This window comes from Barbus barbus, assembly GCF_936440315.1.
Source record: "Barbus barbus genome assembly, chromosome: 46".
Classification (NCBI taxonomy): Eukaryota; Metazoa; Chordata; class Actinopteri; order Cypriniformes; family Cyprinidae; genus Barbus; species Barbus barbus.
In genome coordinates, this window is record NC_136724.1 from 15075170 (window position 1) to 15093722 (window position 18553).

At 34.9% G+C, this 18553-nt stretch overlaps 1 protein-coding gene across 2 annotated transcripts in view; it reads right to left on the reverse strand.

Moving 5' to 3' along the window:
- The window catches only part of LOC306864751 (catenin delta-2-like), a gene marked incomplete at its 5' end in the record, with an annotated part of 278601 nt that overhangs the window by 165416 nt on the left and 94632 nt on the right, over window positions 1–18553 (reverse strand). For both annotated transcript variants that reach the window (XM_079408959.1, XM_079408960.1), the window contains 2 exons: window positions 8170–8286; window positions 9007–9041. In XM_079408959.1, the coding sequence (XP_079265085.1) occupies window positions 8170–8286; window positions 9007–9041 (152 nt within the window). The remainder of the gene's footprint in view (window positions 1–8169; window positions 8287–9006; window positions 9042–18553) is intronic.

Below are 18553 nucleotides of genomic sequence, written 5' to 3' on the forward strand. Positions count from 1 at the left end.
AAAAAGTTAGTGGTTGCAGTATCATTTTATAGCAAAACTTTGCAGTGTCATCATTGTATCAATGTGCACCAAATGGTGCAGAATCCCTTCAAAACGTGTTATCTTTGCTGATTTGATTTTGATTAGATTTCCTTGATTTTAAACACAAACTTCACAAAAAAGGAAGCCATATGTGAACATGGTCCAGAAGCGCCGTCGTGTCCTGTGGGCCAAGGCTCATTTAAAATGGACTGTTTCAAAGTGGAAAAGTGTTCTATGGCCAGACGAGTCCAAATTTGACGTTCTTGTTGGAAATCACGGACGCCATGCCCTCCGAGCTAAAGAGGAGGGAGACCTTCCAGAGTGTTATCAGCGTTCAGTTCAAAAGCCAGCATCTCTGATGGTATGGAGGTGCATAAGTGTACATACAGTATGGGCAGCTTGCATGTTTTGGAAGGCGCTATGAATGCTGAAAGGTATATAAAGGTTTTAGAGCAACATATGCTCCCCTCCAGACGACGTCTATTTCAGCAGGACAATGCAAAACCACATACTGCAGCTATTACAACAGCATGGCTTCGGAGTAGAAGAGTCCGGGTGCTGAACTGGCCTGTCAAAGATGACCACAAACCCTTCAGCAGCTGGAAACCTACATCAGGCAAGAATGGGACCAAATTCCAACACCAAAACTCCAGAAACTCATAACCTCAATGCCCAGACGTCTTCAAACTGTTTTGAAAAGAAGAGGAGATGCTACACCATGGTAAACATGCCCCCGTCCCAACTATTTTGAGACCCGTAGCAGGCATCAAATTTGAAATTAGCTCATTTTGTGCATTAAATTGTAAAATTTCTCAGTTTAAACATTTGTTATGTTATTTATGTTCTATTTTGAATAAAATATTGGCTCGTGATTTGAAAATCTTTTAGCTTTAATTTTTTTCAAATGTAAAAAATGTCCAAAAAATAATAATACAACAAAAAAATTCCATTTCTGGAATTCGGGTTGTATTATGTTTAAACACTGGTATAAGGATAAATCTGAGCTGATTTATCAATCATTTAATCGTTCAATTCAATCAATTTTGGATACATTTTATACTTTTTTTATTATTTAATTTTATATACTATTTAATTTTTATTTTAAGGATTAGAAGCAATCTAAATTATTTTCTATTATACACACACACACACACACACACATACACGCACGCACACACATATATATATATATATATATATATATATATATATATATTCTTTTTTTTTTATATAATCTAATACTATAATTTTATTTTATATAGAATTTTAATTATACTATGTGTGTCCCCTACACCCTCTCTAGAGTTGATTTATCTGTCAAATACTTGAGCAAACATAATGACCAAAATGTCCATTCCTGTCAGATTACACAGATAACCAGCAGCGGCCTGACTGCGTGTTTGGAGAGCGCTTCTGGGCCAACCTGACAGCAAACCAGATTCTATCAACAATTCATAGTTTGTCAAGATGCTATCAACCTTCATGTAGCTTTCAGCAGGCCCATGTTTGCACTATCAGTCTCAATCAGAGATTAGCTGCTCCTGAAACATACTGTGAAAATAATGATTGTTTTTTCCCTCCCCTCACAAAATACTGTCCCTTTAAAAACAGCTCGAATTAAAGCATCTCAGGTTTCTCAGGAGAAGGATGCTGTCTGCTCTCCTTGCACTATACAATAATCTATGGCTCCTGTATCCGACAGATCCATCAAGCTGGTCTGGAGAGATAAGAAAATTGGTGCATTATTCGAGTCCATAATAGCCTGCAGCTCTCATTTATGTTCCCATTGATCTGAAAACCCCTGATCAGACGTGGGTAATACAATGCAGCTTTGGTTAACCTAAAGTGTTCCTCTGCCCTAGACCCTTGACCATATCATCATCAGACTTCATGGCATTGTAAGGTGAAGTCTCAAATGCTTTAAAGATGATCAAAAGCAACAGAACAGTCATGAGAGTCCACTTGCTGAACTATCCCTTTAACGCAGTCACAAATTCTGATCTTCATTTCTCATTATGCCAGATAAATATTTGAAATATAATTAAAATATATGCCATGCATAAAATAAAAAAGTAATAAAATAAAATTCCTATGTAAAATAATTATAAAAAAACAATTATGCAAGCATTAAAAAAATAAAGAGAGAGAGAGAGAAATGCAATTATTAACGCATAAATAAAAAATATACAAAAACTGAAAATATAATTGCGCATGCATAGTATAATAAAATAAAACAAGAAATACAGTTATGAATGCATAACTAAAATACATAAATTAAAATAAATAAATGTTAAAACATAAAATGCAATTGTTCATAAATAAATAAAACTACTAAAATAAAATTGAAATGCATATATAAAATAATAATAAAAAAAATAATTATGCATACATAAACAGATAAAATAAAATAAAACAATGCAATTATGCATGGTTACATAAAATAATAAATTAAAACAAGAACTGCAGTTATGAATATGCATAAATAAAAAATCTAAAAGCTCAAAATGCAATTGTGAAGAAAGAAAGAAAGACAATGCAATTATTCATGCATTCATAAATAAAAATGAAAATGTAATTGTCTACGCATGTATACATAAAATAATAACAAAATTAAACCAAGAAATGCATTAAATAAATAAACAAACAAACAAACAGAAAATGCAATTGTGCATAAATAAAATTAAACCAATAAAAGAAAATAAATCAAAATCAAATAGTTAATTTCAGACTTTGGAATTGACATGGGTGAACTACCGTTTCTGTTCACTGACCAGGAGGTCAGTGTAATTGGCCAGCGTTGATAATTAAATACTAACAATCTGCCAGGTCGATATATCACTGTCACTCGTGCTAATACTCTAATGTGGTGAGTGTTCCCTCTCCTTCATATGCATACTGTATGTACGTTTTTGTGCATGTTGTTTTCAGCCTCCTGGGAATCATTCTCTCATTTGAAGCAGCATGTCTAAAGAGGCTGGAGCTACAGCATCACAGCGATGACACCAAATATAGCTCCTTACCTAGTGTAAGACACTTACACAGCTCTTATACATCTGACTTCCCCCATCCTCAGTCAAGCCTGCACAAGATTTCTGCAGCGCTCTCATTCACCTCCTTAAAACACAGCGACTGGATTAGTTTAACTGAGGATAACACCGCCATACATGTAAAGCAGTGTTGCTAAAACCTGAACATCAAAGAGCCGGGCAGCGCTGCATGCTGTATCACACAGAATCAATCACACATCCCCAAAGTACAGTCCTCTAAAACACCAGCTTCACCGATTTCAAAAGCTTCTGTGATGAGGTGCTCATAGGAATGCTCCTCTATTCCCAAGTCTCAGTCTGGAAGTCTTTCCCCCCCATATTAAACCATTAGTACCATATATTTCAATACCAAGTCAAAACTAAGCAAAATATTGAATCTATGTGCATTAAAGCGATAGTCTACCCAAAAATGAAAATTGTCTCATTATTTACTAACTCTCATGTCATTCCAAACCTGTATGTTTTTCTTCTGTGAAAAATACTTAAAGAAAATACTTACAGAATGTTGGTAACCAAACAGGTTTGTTTTCAATCGCCTTACATTGTATGGACAAAAAAATAAAATACAAATGGAAGTCAAAATTAAAATATCTTCTTTTGTGTTTAATAGAAAAAATAAGGCATGCAAAAAAAAAAAAAATGCAATTGTGTTTATTTCGTAAAAACTGAAAATGCAAATACGTATATATGGATGAATAATATACTAAAATAAAACCAAACCAGAAATGAAGTTATGAGTGAGTGAGTGAGTGAGTGAGTGAATGAACGAACATGCAATTGTGCATAAACACAACTAAAAAAAAATGCATTCAAAATAAAATAAAATACAAATATTTTAGACTGACATGGGTGACCTACAAAAAAATTAATTAAATAAATAAATAAAGGCATACCAGTTTGGAATGACATGGCAGTGAGTAAATGATACAGAAATATCCCCCTTTTCCCTGTCAGAGTCTATTATACTGTCAATAAGAATATTTACAAAAACTAACTAAATAAATAAAAATAAAATATTTATAAGAAACAAAAGGAAAACAAACACTCCTCTTAATGTATTTCTTTGTTAGTTATTGCTGATTTTTTAATTGAATAATTAAATTAAGCAATGCTTACCTCAAAAAAAAAAAAAAAAAAAAAAAAAAAAAGGAAGGCAATGTGCCATTGTTTTAATTTGCTTAATAATTATATTAATGTTTAATTCATTTGAAAATAAATAATCACATGCCACGATACTGAAGAATTCCACTGCTAATTATTTTAATTACTCATTTACTGCTGGATGCAAATAGGGAATTTCGGCAGGGAGAGAGAAAATAAAATAAAAAATATATATTGGGGATATGTATTCTTTTTCCAAACAAAATTTCAGTAAACACAAATAAATAACTATTACAAATTAGTATAATACAGTTATCATCAAAACATAAGCAGCCTACTGATAACCTTTCAATATTTTACAACCACAAGACAAATACTTTGCACTTAATTGTCTGAAAGATAATAAAATCACAGTTATTTCACTTGCCATGGTATCAAGAAGATGCTTGACAACATTTCACATAATTACAGGCTGTTAAGGTTACTAATGGATGGAATAAACTTGTACTAGAAATATCTAATCTCATCACAGAAATGCATTGACTTGGACTATTATATAAAATATCACTAGAGGCTGTACCTCTACTTTTTTTTACTTCATATATGATGAAACATTTCACAAGGGATCTATTTTTTCTTTTCTTTTACAAGACTCACAACAGCATAATCATCATACTGCTTTGACTCAGTACGAGAAAGAGGGTGACATGGATATATAATATAAGACGAAACTGAGACCGATGCCTTCAAGACATCAATCTTTTTCTTATTCCTGTGATGCTTAGATCACTAATGCATTCTGAACGAGTCGGGGACAAGCTCCATTCAAAGAATAAAGCCTCTGGATCGCGAAGGCCAATGTTTGTTGGCCATCTGATAATTTGTAAAAGCGTGTCCACATCAGACACCTCCACAGCGCTCCAGCTACTTTACCTCGACTCACCCTGCTATCAGATAAATTATTAAGCCACTCTGTCCTTAGCGAAATGTTAGAGCTCACTGTAATTCCAGCCCGTTATAGTAAATATACTTAGTTTCAATACATAATTCATGGGCTGTTATGTTCGGCTGTGGTGTTCTAACGCCTGAAGCCCAAAGTATGTTGTGGTGGGGATGTCTATTCAGCAGAGGCATTATCTGTTTTGATTATTTCGACTTTAAAGTGGGAATTGGATTGTAAAAACCTGTGGCATTTTTCTCTTGTCACCGACCTTAACAGAAAGTGCAAAGTCAATAACTTATTTAAAAGCCACTTTGAACTCTTGAAAAGATCAATGACATGCAACTTTCTGGGAGGAGATTAGGACAGTTTTCGGTGAAGTAATATATCCTCCATAAAACAGATGCTTAAGCCTTTGTGTTCTTAATCTCTGCCAAAAAAAAAAGAAGAGAAAAGGTGAAATGCAGGACAGGGTGGTAAAGTTACACTTTAAAATAGAAAAACATGCTGACATTCAGAGTTTTATGAATTCTAGTCAATCTTGCACCGGTAACATACATCATGGTCAGCTATCATCTTATTTTTAATAATTAAAAAAAAAAGTCAGGATGATACTCAAATTGGACTTGACAAATAACACATACATTGTAAAAAACAAATTTCAAAGTTGCAAACAAACTATTTCAGTCTTATTTGACTTCAAATTTCATGTTTAATTAAATACGTTACTTGCTGTTTCTTTGAAATAATTTGTGAAATTTAAAACAATTTTAATCTTTCCTTAAAAAATGACTGCTGCAATTAGTTATAACTTAAAATTTAACATTAGAAAAAGAAATGTGTTTTTTTCAAGTTGTTCAAGCTTGACTTAAAATGATAAATTGACTTATTTATTTAGTCATTTAGCAGACGCTTTTATCCAAAGCGACTTACAAATGAGGACATAAGAAGCAATCAAAACCAACAAAAGAGCAACAACGTGCAAGTGCTATTACAAGTCTTGGTTAGCCTAACGCAGTACAGATAATTATTATTATTTTTTTAAATAAAAAGATTTTAAGATTTTAAATAAAATTTTTTTTTTTTTTTTTTAAATAGAATAGAGAGTGCTAGAGTTAGAGGGTCAAGTAAAGATGGAACAGATCAGTTTTGAGCTGTTTCTTGAAGATGGGTAAGGATTCGGCTGCTCGGATTGAGTTGGGCAGGTCATTCCACCAGATGGGAACAGTTAATGAAAAAGTCTGTGAAAGTGTTCTTGTGTGTCTTTGGGATGGCACAATAATGCGTCGTTCACTTGAAGAACGCAAGCTTCTAGAGGGCACATAAGTCTGAAGTAATGAATTTAGGTAAAGGAGTGCAGAGCCAGTGGTGGTTTTGTAGGCAAACATTAATGCCTTGAATTTAATGCGAGCAGCTATTGATAGCCAGTGCAAATTGATGAACAGAGGCGTGACGTGCGTTCTTTTCGGCTCATTAAAGATTAATCTTGCAGCGGCATTTTGGATTAATTGTAGTGGTTTAATAGAATTGGCTGGAAGACCTGCCAAGTGAGTATTTCAATAGTCAAGTCTGGACAGAACAAGAGCCTGAACAAGGAGTTGTGTTGAATGTTCTGAGAGAAAGGGCCTGATCTTCTTAATATTGTATAATGCAAATCTGCAGGACCGGGTTTTAGCAGGACCAGTTTTAGGACCAGTTTTAGCAATGTGGTCTGAGAAATTCAGCTTATCATCAAATCACAACTCCAAGGTTTCTGGCTGTTTTTGAAGGAGTTATGGTAGATGAGCCTAACTGGAAGGTGAGATTGTGATGAAGCGATGGGTTACTTAATTTTCATAGTTTGATAGTAAATATTTAAAGTTAAATATTTATGTTATCTCAATTAATTTTAAGTTGTCAACTAATTGCAGCAGCATTTTTACAGAGTACTTTTATTTTATTTTTATTTTTTTCTGTCATCTTGTTTTGGTGCCTGGGAACAAGTATAGTTGGTGGTTTGGGTTTAAGAAAATTGCAATATAAATAAAATTCATTATTATTTATTTATTATTATTACACTTGAATTTCAAAGTGGGATTTTCAATAAACCTGGAAAATTTTACTGTCAGGGAAAGCCAAATATGCAGAAGGATTCCCCCAAAAAAGTTAACTTCTTTCATAATTTATTCACTCTCACCAGTTACAGTACATTTAATATATATTTTGAATAATACTGGGGTCCAAACAATATTGGATTTCCATTGTATAATAAATTTTTCTGTGTTCTGGAAAATAAATTAAGTAGTAAAGGTTGGAACGACATGAGGGGTGAGTAAATGATTGACAGACAATTCATTTTTGGGTGAATTATTTCTTTATCAGGTTTTATTTGCATATAATGGAGATTTATTTGCCCTCGACGTACAGAATTGTAAGTATATTTATAACAACAGACTTCTGTCCGCTTGTTCTGGCACACAACTTCCAGTTCTGCTGTCTTAATTTAACATGGCATGCAGCCAGATGTAGTTTCACAAAATGACAAAAATAAAAGTTATTACCATCCCTAAATAAAACGCTTTAGGTGCAATGCACAGCATAACACGCAGCTTAATTATCAGAGCTGACATAATAAAAGCAATGTACATAACATTAATGTTGACAGATGTTCTGCAATTGTGTAGAGTCAACATTCTCTTTTTTTTTGCCAAAAGGCTCTGTCTGGAAATAATTTCACATTATTGCAATAACTAGTTCTAGATTCCTTGATGCACCAGTTATCATATTCACCATCAATATCAAAGATGCCGTTTAGAAACCCATCCACTAAATGGACACACCCCCTTTTTCAAAATTCTGCCTCATATATGTGCTGCTCTGTTGATTGACAGAAAATGCTCTTCTTTCAAATGAATATAGACATCAATAGATTGACTCTCAGCCAGGTTGTCAAATTGAAATCAATGGTGAAAATATCTTCGCTAATTGGTAAGATTAGGCTTTAATAGACAACACTCCAACATAAAGCAAACTCAAGCACTCCAAAAAACAGTGGAATAAGCAATTGCGATGGTTACTCACTATCAGCTGTGGTATATTCCTGATGATCCAAGATCCCAGACTCCTGTAGGGAGCGGATACACGAATCCACCAGTTCCAGACCTGTGTTTAGTTCCTCCTCAATGTCTTTCTGTCCATCTGGGAAAAACAGGGAGGAGGTTAATCACACATACACTACAAATACTTCCTGAAGCCTCATTTGTCACACTTGAGCTCTGACCTCTTGACCTTTTCCTATCACTTGCTCACCAAGCATCCAGGCTGAGATTGAACTTAATTGGCTGTTTGGATGACCCTGTTAACCAGCGTGCAACTACTTCTGTGTCAGGACTGACTGCCAACTCTTCCAGGGCCAGTGTGGCGTAATTTGCCAAGGGATAAAGGGTTACACAAGCTCCCTAAGACATAAGATTAACCTCTCAACTGGAGCAGCACCCATACGGCTGGAGAGCAGGATGCTAAGCTGGGATTCGTCACTGTTTAGACACATATGAGAGTGATGCAGACTGGATGTGTGCGGTTAAAGATGATTAGAGTAAAATGAATCAGTAAAACTGCTAAAAATGGATCATGAAAACACTCATTAATGAATTTAATGAATACTATAGAAGGTTATTTTAAAACCTGTATACTATAATGTATATACAGTATTTAAAACTTAATTGTTTCTTGTATCCAGACCTCTAATGTGCATACAACACATTTTACAACAATTTTCGTATACTGAAATTCATGAAATTCATAAAGATGATGCAATGAACCTGCATGCTGCAGCACAACTAATTCAGCCTAGTTTTCCACAAAAAAGCCTGACAACAATGTCAAAAATCATAAAAAAGAAAAAAAAAAGTCATTTACCTTGGGTATTCCAACGATACTGCTCATCGGCTGAACTGCAAATAAGAAAAATAACAGTTGGAGTCACTCTCACAATCATATTTCACACACTAGCATGTATATGCAGACTTTACAAAGCAACTAAAGTAATCCTGCTAAAAAAAAAAACAGAGTATATCCTTGCTCAATAAAACTATTAATTTCCAAACTTCTTTTCAGTTATAATAAACTGGTTTTAAGTTGCACAAACAAGTTGTTGCATTATATTTTTAATTTTTAGCTTTGTGTTTTAGTCTCATCTACTCTCTTCTCAAAATGCACTGGAACACAATTGATTTGGTTTGCTAGTTTTATTTACATTGTTGAGTTTGTTCCCATATTAAAATGATCTTTCAAATGTGTTTAGGTCTTTGGATGGCATTTTAAGGTATTTCTTCCTCATCATATAAAAACACACAAAGAAAGGGAACACTTGGCACATCCTTTTTTTTTTTTTTTTTTTTTTTTTACAAATGTCAATAAAGGCAGATAAAATAATAAGTAACTGTAATATCAACTTCACATATTAAGTTTAGTCAAGATATTTAAACTCAAAAGCCATGCAGACAATTACGTTCATTTTCTAAGTTCACTTTTACAGTGTAAATATTGTTTGTGATTCAAGCTTTGATGTTTTTTTTTCTCTCCGCCTGATACAGTAGAATTGACATGTAAGAGAATAATTGCGAAACCCCCAACATCTCTCATCTCGTAACAACCCAACATCACTGGCAGGAAACTACGGCTGGCTGGGGTGAACTGAGGGTGCCACTTCACACGAATGCAGATGTATTTTCCCTCTCTCCCAGATCTCGGATCAAAGGTTAACCAGGATATCGCTTCCCACCCTTTAGACCATCATTATTATAAAGATTTCCTATTTTCACTGTGAAAGAATAAAAATGACGTCGTACAGGCACATAGTGGGAATGAGACTGGTGCAGAATATTGGATTTCCTGAACCATGATCGATGCTGCCGGTGCCTGGCTGGGCCAGAGGATGGGAAAAAAAGAGAGAAAAAGAGAGAGAATAGGGATGGGGTAGGCTAAAATCAGCTCTGCTGCGGTTGACTGCCCATCTACTGTATAGACGCCTTCAGGCATAGCATGCTGTGACCCATGATCCTCTGCTGCGGCAGCCTGACAAACTGTTACAGGGTTGCCTGCATTGAAAAAAGTCTATTTATCAGCGGTAGATCTCTGCACTAGGCGTCATGGAAAAAAAAAATGTGTGTGTTTACCAGCAAAACGTCGTACCCCCTACGGAAAACTCTTCTGCTGCCCACCGCTGTCCACAATCAAGAGACAATCATGGCCATTTATTCATTCAGCCTATCCTACGGCTAAGTTAAACAGCAGGCATTGGGAATATATACCTAAAAAAGTGGAATTGACTGGGGTGACACTGGAGTGACGAGAGTTGTTTACAGCGCGTGTCCTTGTTCAAGGACCAAGGGGATCGGGCTATAAACCATAAACCGCAAAGAACGTCTGGGTCATATCTGAATCTGAATATGTGAAAGAACCTGCATGGTCACAGAAGTGTTCATTAGACTATGCAGGAAAACACTTATTTATGCTTTAAAAATTTTTAATTATTATAATTGTATACTATTTTGTCAAAATAAAAAAAATGTTTTAAATGCCTCAAGTGAGCATCACAACATAATAATGTAGAGTACAGTATGAAAAATGGATATTCATCTAAAATCTAAAAGTCTAGGTAATCTAGATGTAAAAATAGGGGAGTACATAACTAACTACTCCATACTAAGTAATAATAAAACACCTCTAACATCAATGGATAACCATTATGGTACTGATACGTTGTAATTCTTAATCCTTAATGCTTTTCACGTACAGTAAATCTATAGCGCCACAACAAAATAATCACAATATAATATGCAACAATGAAAATACTGCAGGTAGGTTTAGTACGAATCATAAACAAGTCGGTTCTTTTTAATGATTCAGTCAATTCAGTCAAGATCCATAAATCAGTCTCAAACACCTAAGTCATCTGTCTGAATTGATTCAACGAATCACTGAGTCATGTACAGTGGTTCTTCAAATACTCACAAAACAGTTGTTGGTTCATAGAAACTAGAATCATAGTTCATAGAAGTACAGGTTTGGAAGAACTTCAGGGTGCGTATATGATGACAGAATGTTAATTTTTGGCTTTAGGGAATCAGAACAGTAGCTAGAATCATTCAACGACTTACAATTCCCATCCCTACTCACATGGTAAACCTTTTGAGACAAAATCCTTTCTTCAACTTACTTGTTTCATGATATAAGTAGGATTATGCCAACAATATGTTCAAAAAATGAGGCTTTCCTACAGAAATAGCGAGATGGCAAATTCTACACACACAGCAAGTTCTGCTGAGGGTTTAGTGAAAGGCCTCGGTGTGGACCCCATGAGAACATTTAGCGCTAGTGCGCTCGGGGAAACGTTACCTCTTATGAACTTACATTTTAAACCCATCTCGAAGGCAAAGGATAGGAGAAAGTTCTCAGCTGACAAAATGATTTTTTCAGCAGCTTGTTTATATAGATTTTTCATTTTAAATAATGCATGAGTCTGTTGTCTGAATAATGAAAATGTTGACTTGTTTGAATGGGAAATGGTTCTAATAATCAAAAGCTACTTATATAATCGTGTGCGTAGGGAACGTATGAATGCACCTGAAATTAAATGGTGGTGTGATTCAATAGAAATGCTTCTCTTTTGTCCCGTTGCTTTGTCAACATTTGAGAGAAAATGACGTCAAAGCATAAACCCTGTGCGAAAATTTAGATCATTCCTCTTCAGAAAGTCGTTGCACTCTCTTAGAGCCAATCAAACGCGAGGACCGGCGTCAACTGTTGTGTAATGCTAATTATTTTACAGCAGGCCAATATTTGAAATAGCCTGTCTTTCAAACACACTTCATCACACCAACAAATCACTTCCACTCCTTATGGCTTGTGGTTTCATTTCTAAGAGGCTTTAACACACAACGAACTCCGTGGCCTAGTAGATTTCAGCTCGAGATGCTGTCACACACCTTCTGTTCAGATGGATGCGCCGGAGCCAGACGCCAGAGAGCAAGGCAGCCAGAACCAGCAGCATGATTGAGGAGCCGGCAGACCTGTGACAAGGCTTTTAATTGCAACCTGTTGGCAAGTGCAAACGAGCACATGGCCAGAGACAAATGCATTCTGGGTTGCATGCAAGTGTCAAAGCAAGGCAATGGAGGTGCATTATGGGACATAAATTTGATAAAATGTCATCTTCGTTGAATGCAACAGTTCTACATAGCATTAGGGTTGCATGTTGGGGGGGAGGGGGGGTCATATTGCGATTCGTTTGCAAAATATTGTGATTTTAACTGCAATGATAAAAAAAAGTACTTTTTTATGCTCATAAAAAAGGCAAAAAGAACTAAAAGACACAAAATCAAAAACTAGCAAGTGTTGATTCCTCTCAGTTTTATTACTAATAAGATGATACTATTATAAATAATAATCATATTTTTATATTATTATTATTTATATTCAAAATGTTTATTATTAGAAGTATTGATATTAGTACTATTACTAATACTGATAAAATAAACATTGAGTATATTATATGGATACATTATAGAATGAATATAATATTTAATAATAATAAAATATTGCTATTATTAAATATATAACTGCGACCTTATCAGTATTATTATTAATAATAATAATAATAATAATAATAATAACAATGCATTTGCAATGTTTATTATAATTCATAATAATCCTAATATGATTAATAATAATAATAATTATAATTGTTGTGGTTAAAGATATTTAAATTAATACAATATTACTAATATAATTAATCACAATATTTGACTTGTTTATTATTAGTAGTATCAATATTATTACTATTATTAATACTGAAATATGAACAATTACTTAAAGGTATGAACAACAACAATAACAATAATAATAATGCATTTAAAATGGTCATTGTAATTAATAAAATTAATCCTAATAAGATCAATCACATTATTAATACTACTAATATTGTATTTTAAATATGCATGATTATTATTATTATTTTATTATTCCAGTTTTACATTACATTAGTAATATATTTATGTCTTCATTCATTTTCAGTCTTTCACAGTTTAATGAATTTCGTCGCACTAGGCCTCATCACAAATTCTATATTATATTGATCATTTGTGCAGCACCAGTACATGTGAATTAGGGCTGAGCGATTAATTGCATTTACGATAATATCGCGATATGAAAAAAATATATTTTTCAACCGCAGAGGCTGCGATTACACTCTGTCACGTGACACGCGAGAGCAAAGAGGTGTGTCAAAGACTATAGAATACCCTTAAAGAGACTTTGGGTGTGTTCGACTTGAAGATCGATTGATATATGACATCAAAGTACGGCGAGAGAAAGCATAAGGAGACGTCCGCTCTTTTATAGCTCTCGCAGTATTTGATGACACAGCGATTGGTCTAGCTGCGCTGCTTCAAGTCGAACACATCTAAGCAGTCTTCAGAGGAAGCATGAAGTTGGCACGCTATGTTGCCAAGTCCGCAGTTTGCGGTCTTACAACTCATGCAGAATTGACACGCTACATATAAATTATATCCTTTGTTGTATTTTCCTGTCAAAATAACGGCGTTCCTTTGGAATTCTTCAGCTTTTAAGAACTGCCGGATTTTCCAGTAGTGGGCGGGACTAATGCGCAAACGGCAATCTCATTGGCTGGCGCTCACCTATTATCCTCCCTGTTTTGATTTCAGCGAATCAGTTCGAGCGAACGCAGACAACCTGATTAATATTCATGAACCCAGCAGCTCAATAATCCTTAGTGCTTTTTATATTGTTCTTATTAGTTGTATAATTCGTAGTAGTTTTATCTTATCGGTATTATTTGTATTTGTATTTTTTCCCCTTTTTTTTTTTTTATAGAAACACTAAATGACAAACAATAACCAGACCTAAGTTCAGTCAACATGACAAGTATGCATTCATACATGGTTATTCTAATTACTAAAGTTCTATCATCATTTAATGCTAAATTATCATAATATCATATAATGTTTGACTGACTGATGCTAAGTGAGATATTTATAAACTAAAACAAATTACAAGCCAATGGAGATTCTATTGCCAAGGTGTCTATAGAGCAGTGGGGATTTCTTTAAGACTGCAAGGGAAGCTCGGCTTCCCCTATAATGTCAAAAAAATAATGGTCAAACATGTACTATTGTGTTAACATTTTATTGATTAAAAATGCGTTAGAACACGTTCTTCTCAGAGACGAGTTCGTTCAGAATCAGCTACATATAGCATGGGACTCGATTTCCTTCTCATATATTCCCGTAGCGTCAGTGTATTTGCCTGTTGAAGCCCAGCACCCATTGACTTCTATGGGGCTGCTTTGAACAGTTTTTTTCAGTGCTTCGAAACTAGACGCTCATTGGATAAATGCTGCGATTATGTCCCGCCCCCGGACGCTCAGCGTCTTTGGGGGTGAATGGAGGAGTGGGCGGGGCTGGACTCCGGGCTTCTGCGTGATGATTGGAGGGTTTGTCGAAAGACTGCATCTCCTTTTGATTGACAGCGATTGTGTCCTATAAGAAGTCGCTGATGCTAAAGCTATTCGAGCCAGTGTTGCCAACTTAGCGACTTTTCAGACCACCCTAGCGACCCTTTTCCCCAAAAGTGATAGCGACACATCTAGCGACTTCTTTGACAAACCTAGCGAGTCTCTGTGACCGCTGGTACTGCCGCAACGGCGCGAGGTCTTTCTCTGTTCAGTGAGCGGCTGAGAGGAGCAGCGCGTTCAGTTCAAATAGATATTATGCTGCTTCTCTAATTTTACATGCAAATATAGCCGAAATCACAGCACAGGAATTGTCTTGTCTTATCTTGTGTGTATTATTTGATTTCATCAGACGACGGCTCGATTATAAATTAGGATTTTTGTGCAGACTAACTTCTTGGGAGGGAGAGCTGGTTATGTATTCTTAAAGGGCTGCGTTTCAGTCACTATTTCATATTTATCCCGTTGACTGACAACATAAACAGTAAAATATATAAACGAAAACAGTTTTATTGAGAATTTGGCTGCATTAAAATACAGCATGAGCACAGAGACAAACAAATATAAAAGGCAATATGACACGATGATGTAATGAATATGCTAATTAGCACATGATGTCATCAGCTACTTTCCATCGAAAGAAATTGGCAACACTGATTCGAGCTCAGTCCCATAGTGGACTTTGCAAGTGTAGTCAAAAGACAAACTGCTGCAACCTATTTCTTGATATTTGCTTGGTGAAATTGCTGGCCAATTTTCATTATACATTTCACACAATTATACACCACATTCCTTGTTTCAGTTTAACCTAATTCCCACATTTCCTCCGTCGAGTTTAATGTTTTTTTAGATCGTTTGTTCATTCATTCATTCATACAGTAGGCCAGGCGGTGAACTAGCCAGCTAGCAAACTGCACACGATGGCAGAATTTACGTATAAATTAATGGACAATTTTTATGATGTAGGCCGAAAATTTGCTTCCCCTCTTTGAAAGACCAGCAGCCGCCACTGCTATAGAGGGTTGATAATATTTACAATAATCAATTGAATTTGATAGGTGTCTCTCACATTGTCCCACAGAAACATTAAAATAGTGTAGATTAGTTTACAATGTTTTATAATAATAATTTATTCTATTTAGTGACCATTTCATTCATTTAACATATTTAATATTGGGGGCATCCAAGTTATTTGACATATTTGAACATTAAAAAAAAAAAAAAAACAATAGTTACTTTCCCTGGTAATTAGTTTCTTTTATAATGATGTAACTCAGTTACTGTTTGTGAGAAGTAACTAATAATATAACTAATTCCTTTTTTAAAGTAATGTGCCCAAAACTGCATACTATACAATGATTTATTACCTGTCTTTATTGAATAATACAGAATATAAAAAGCTTTAAAAAAAATAATTGCACATTAAATCACAAATCGCAATATTGGTAAAACAAATCACAATTAGATTATTTTCCAAAATCGTTCAGCCCTAATGTGAATGCTATGTGTGCCATTCTCTCCTTGTAAATACTTGACACCATAAAAGCAGTCAAGCCTGATGCACTAAACCATCTGTGGTGTCGCTCTGCCTTGATCCTCTTGACTGACCGTGATGAGTGTGTCTGTGTGTGTGTTCCCAGATCACAGCAGGCCACGGTCCATCAAGACACCACACAGAATCAGAGCCGTGTAATTCACTTAGATGGATCGGTACACCTTCTTTACAGCTGGTCCTTTTGGAAAACCCTAGTTACAGCACAGATTTAGCAGCGCTCTGATAACTATCTGCTACATGGGCCTCCAAGCAAAGTTGTCCTTCAATAAAACATACATTACCCTACCAAATCTAATAAAGCAGCCGTAGTCAGAATAAAAGATGAGACACAATTAACGCCGGACAAATATAACCGTATCAACTGCAGTAAAACGGCACAGCTAAATCAATAACAATTACTGCAAAACTGCGCATCCATACGTTACACATACACTAGACCAAACTAACTGCAATATTAACCTCATTACCACAACATCCATAGTGTAAACGCTGACATCCATCCCCCAAGGGTCCTAACAAGAAAGAAATGTATCTTCACTCAGCCAAAAGCCAATGACTCTCTGCTTGCCAGCGCTGGGCGTCTTGGATAACTCATTCTGAGGTCTTGAATAAGATACAAACCCTCTCATTCATGTCTTTGTGGGAATTAGATTCAGTGGACTCCTTCCAGAATGCTTGATTAGAGGCCTTTAACTCAGAGACTTTAATTACCTTCTGCTGCCAGTTCCATTGAGGGGGGAGGGGGGGGGGGGGGGGCACTTCTTTTCTATAGGAAAATCTGCCACATGGTGATGTACGGTTAGGTTAGGCCAAACACTGCGTTCCCATGGTCTAAATACCTAGAAATCTACACTGAGTAGAAGTTGCTATGAGAACATTACTAGCTATAATGTTAGTGTTACACTGAAAATATTTGGAGAAGAAAAATAAACACTCACACACAGAAATTGCAAGTAAATTTCATAAATAATTACAAAGAATCGACAAGCAACACGTTTATTTAAATGTGAACATTTTAAACAAAGACTGAAATTGTATTTTCTTGTCAAATGTACTCGAATTATCTTTACAATCTTTTCATTTTTACAGTGAAGTTTTGAGAGGATTAAAGAAATATTAAATTTTTAATAAAGTTAAACTCAATTGGCAGCATTTGCAGCATAATATAAAATAAATATTCATTGCCTGATGTTTCACTGAAAGGCTGAGTTATGACGTCTTGATTAAAAACTATGAGCTAAAAAAATAAAATAAAACAAAACAAAACAAAACAAAACAAAACATGCATGGATGATTCATTTATAAGATCAGTAAACCGGTTGGGTTTCCATTTCCCTGATTTTAAACCACAATCTGTGGAAGCCCGTTTCCACCATAGGATAAAAAATAATAATAATAACAATAATAATAATAATAATAACTGTGAATTTCTCACAATTCAGTTGTTTTTTCTTGCAAAACTGAGCAACTGAACTTACAGCATAAAATAACTGAGCAGCATTTACAGCATAAAATAAAAATGAATTTTGACATCTCCATTCAAAAAAATCATCAAATTTCAAATGCAAGCTGTTTCTAAAGTATAGCCAACATATACTCAAAGGGAAAACAGCTGAAAATGCAAAATAATAAATAATAATAATAAAAAATGCAAGAATTCAGATTTCCATCCATCTGAAATCAAGTCTGCCTTTTTTTCTTTTACCATCTTTTTTCTTGAAACTCTATAAACTCAGAATTGCAAAGAAAAAAAAAAGTCTGACTTGTCAGATAAAAAGCCACAATTAACTACCATTAAAAATATTTTATTTATTTATTTATTTTTTAATCCTGAAAATAGGCTTCCATAACACTCATTAGCTTGTCAGAAAAGAGACTAAACAATCAAGGCTTAATTGTTAGTGCACGGTATATCAAGTGTCACTTGGTTATGTGGACCCGCAACATTTCTGCAATGCTTTACTCTATAAATTCCTGCAAAAACATCAACAATAAAAAAAGATTGAATCCCAGCCACAACACTAAGCAAAAGTTATTGTTACCAACACTCAACCAGTGGTTTTTCTTTTATTTCTTCAAGATTTATTTATTTACGATACATGATGCAAGTTTAATCAAGGACTTGCACAGATGGAAAGGAAAACTTCAAACGTTTAAAAGAGAATCTAAGTATTTAACGAATGCTGAAGTCTGAAAAAACATGAACCTGAAACCCTACAGATAACCCAGATCTGTCATGCGTCACACTGGGGAGGCATCAGGCTAAAGCAATAATGACAAGTCTGAAACGTCTGGCCCTTTACAAGCAATTAAAATCAACCTGCCATAGCGTACTTTTTATCTTTAAAAGCATCTGTATCAGAGATTGGTCAGTAGCT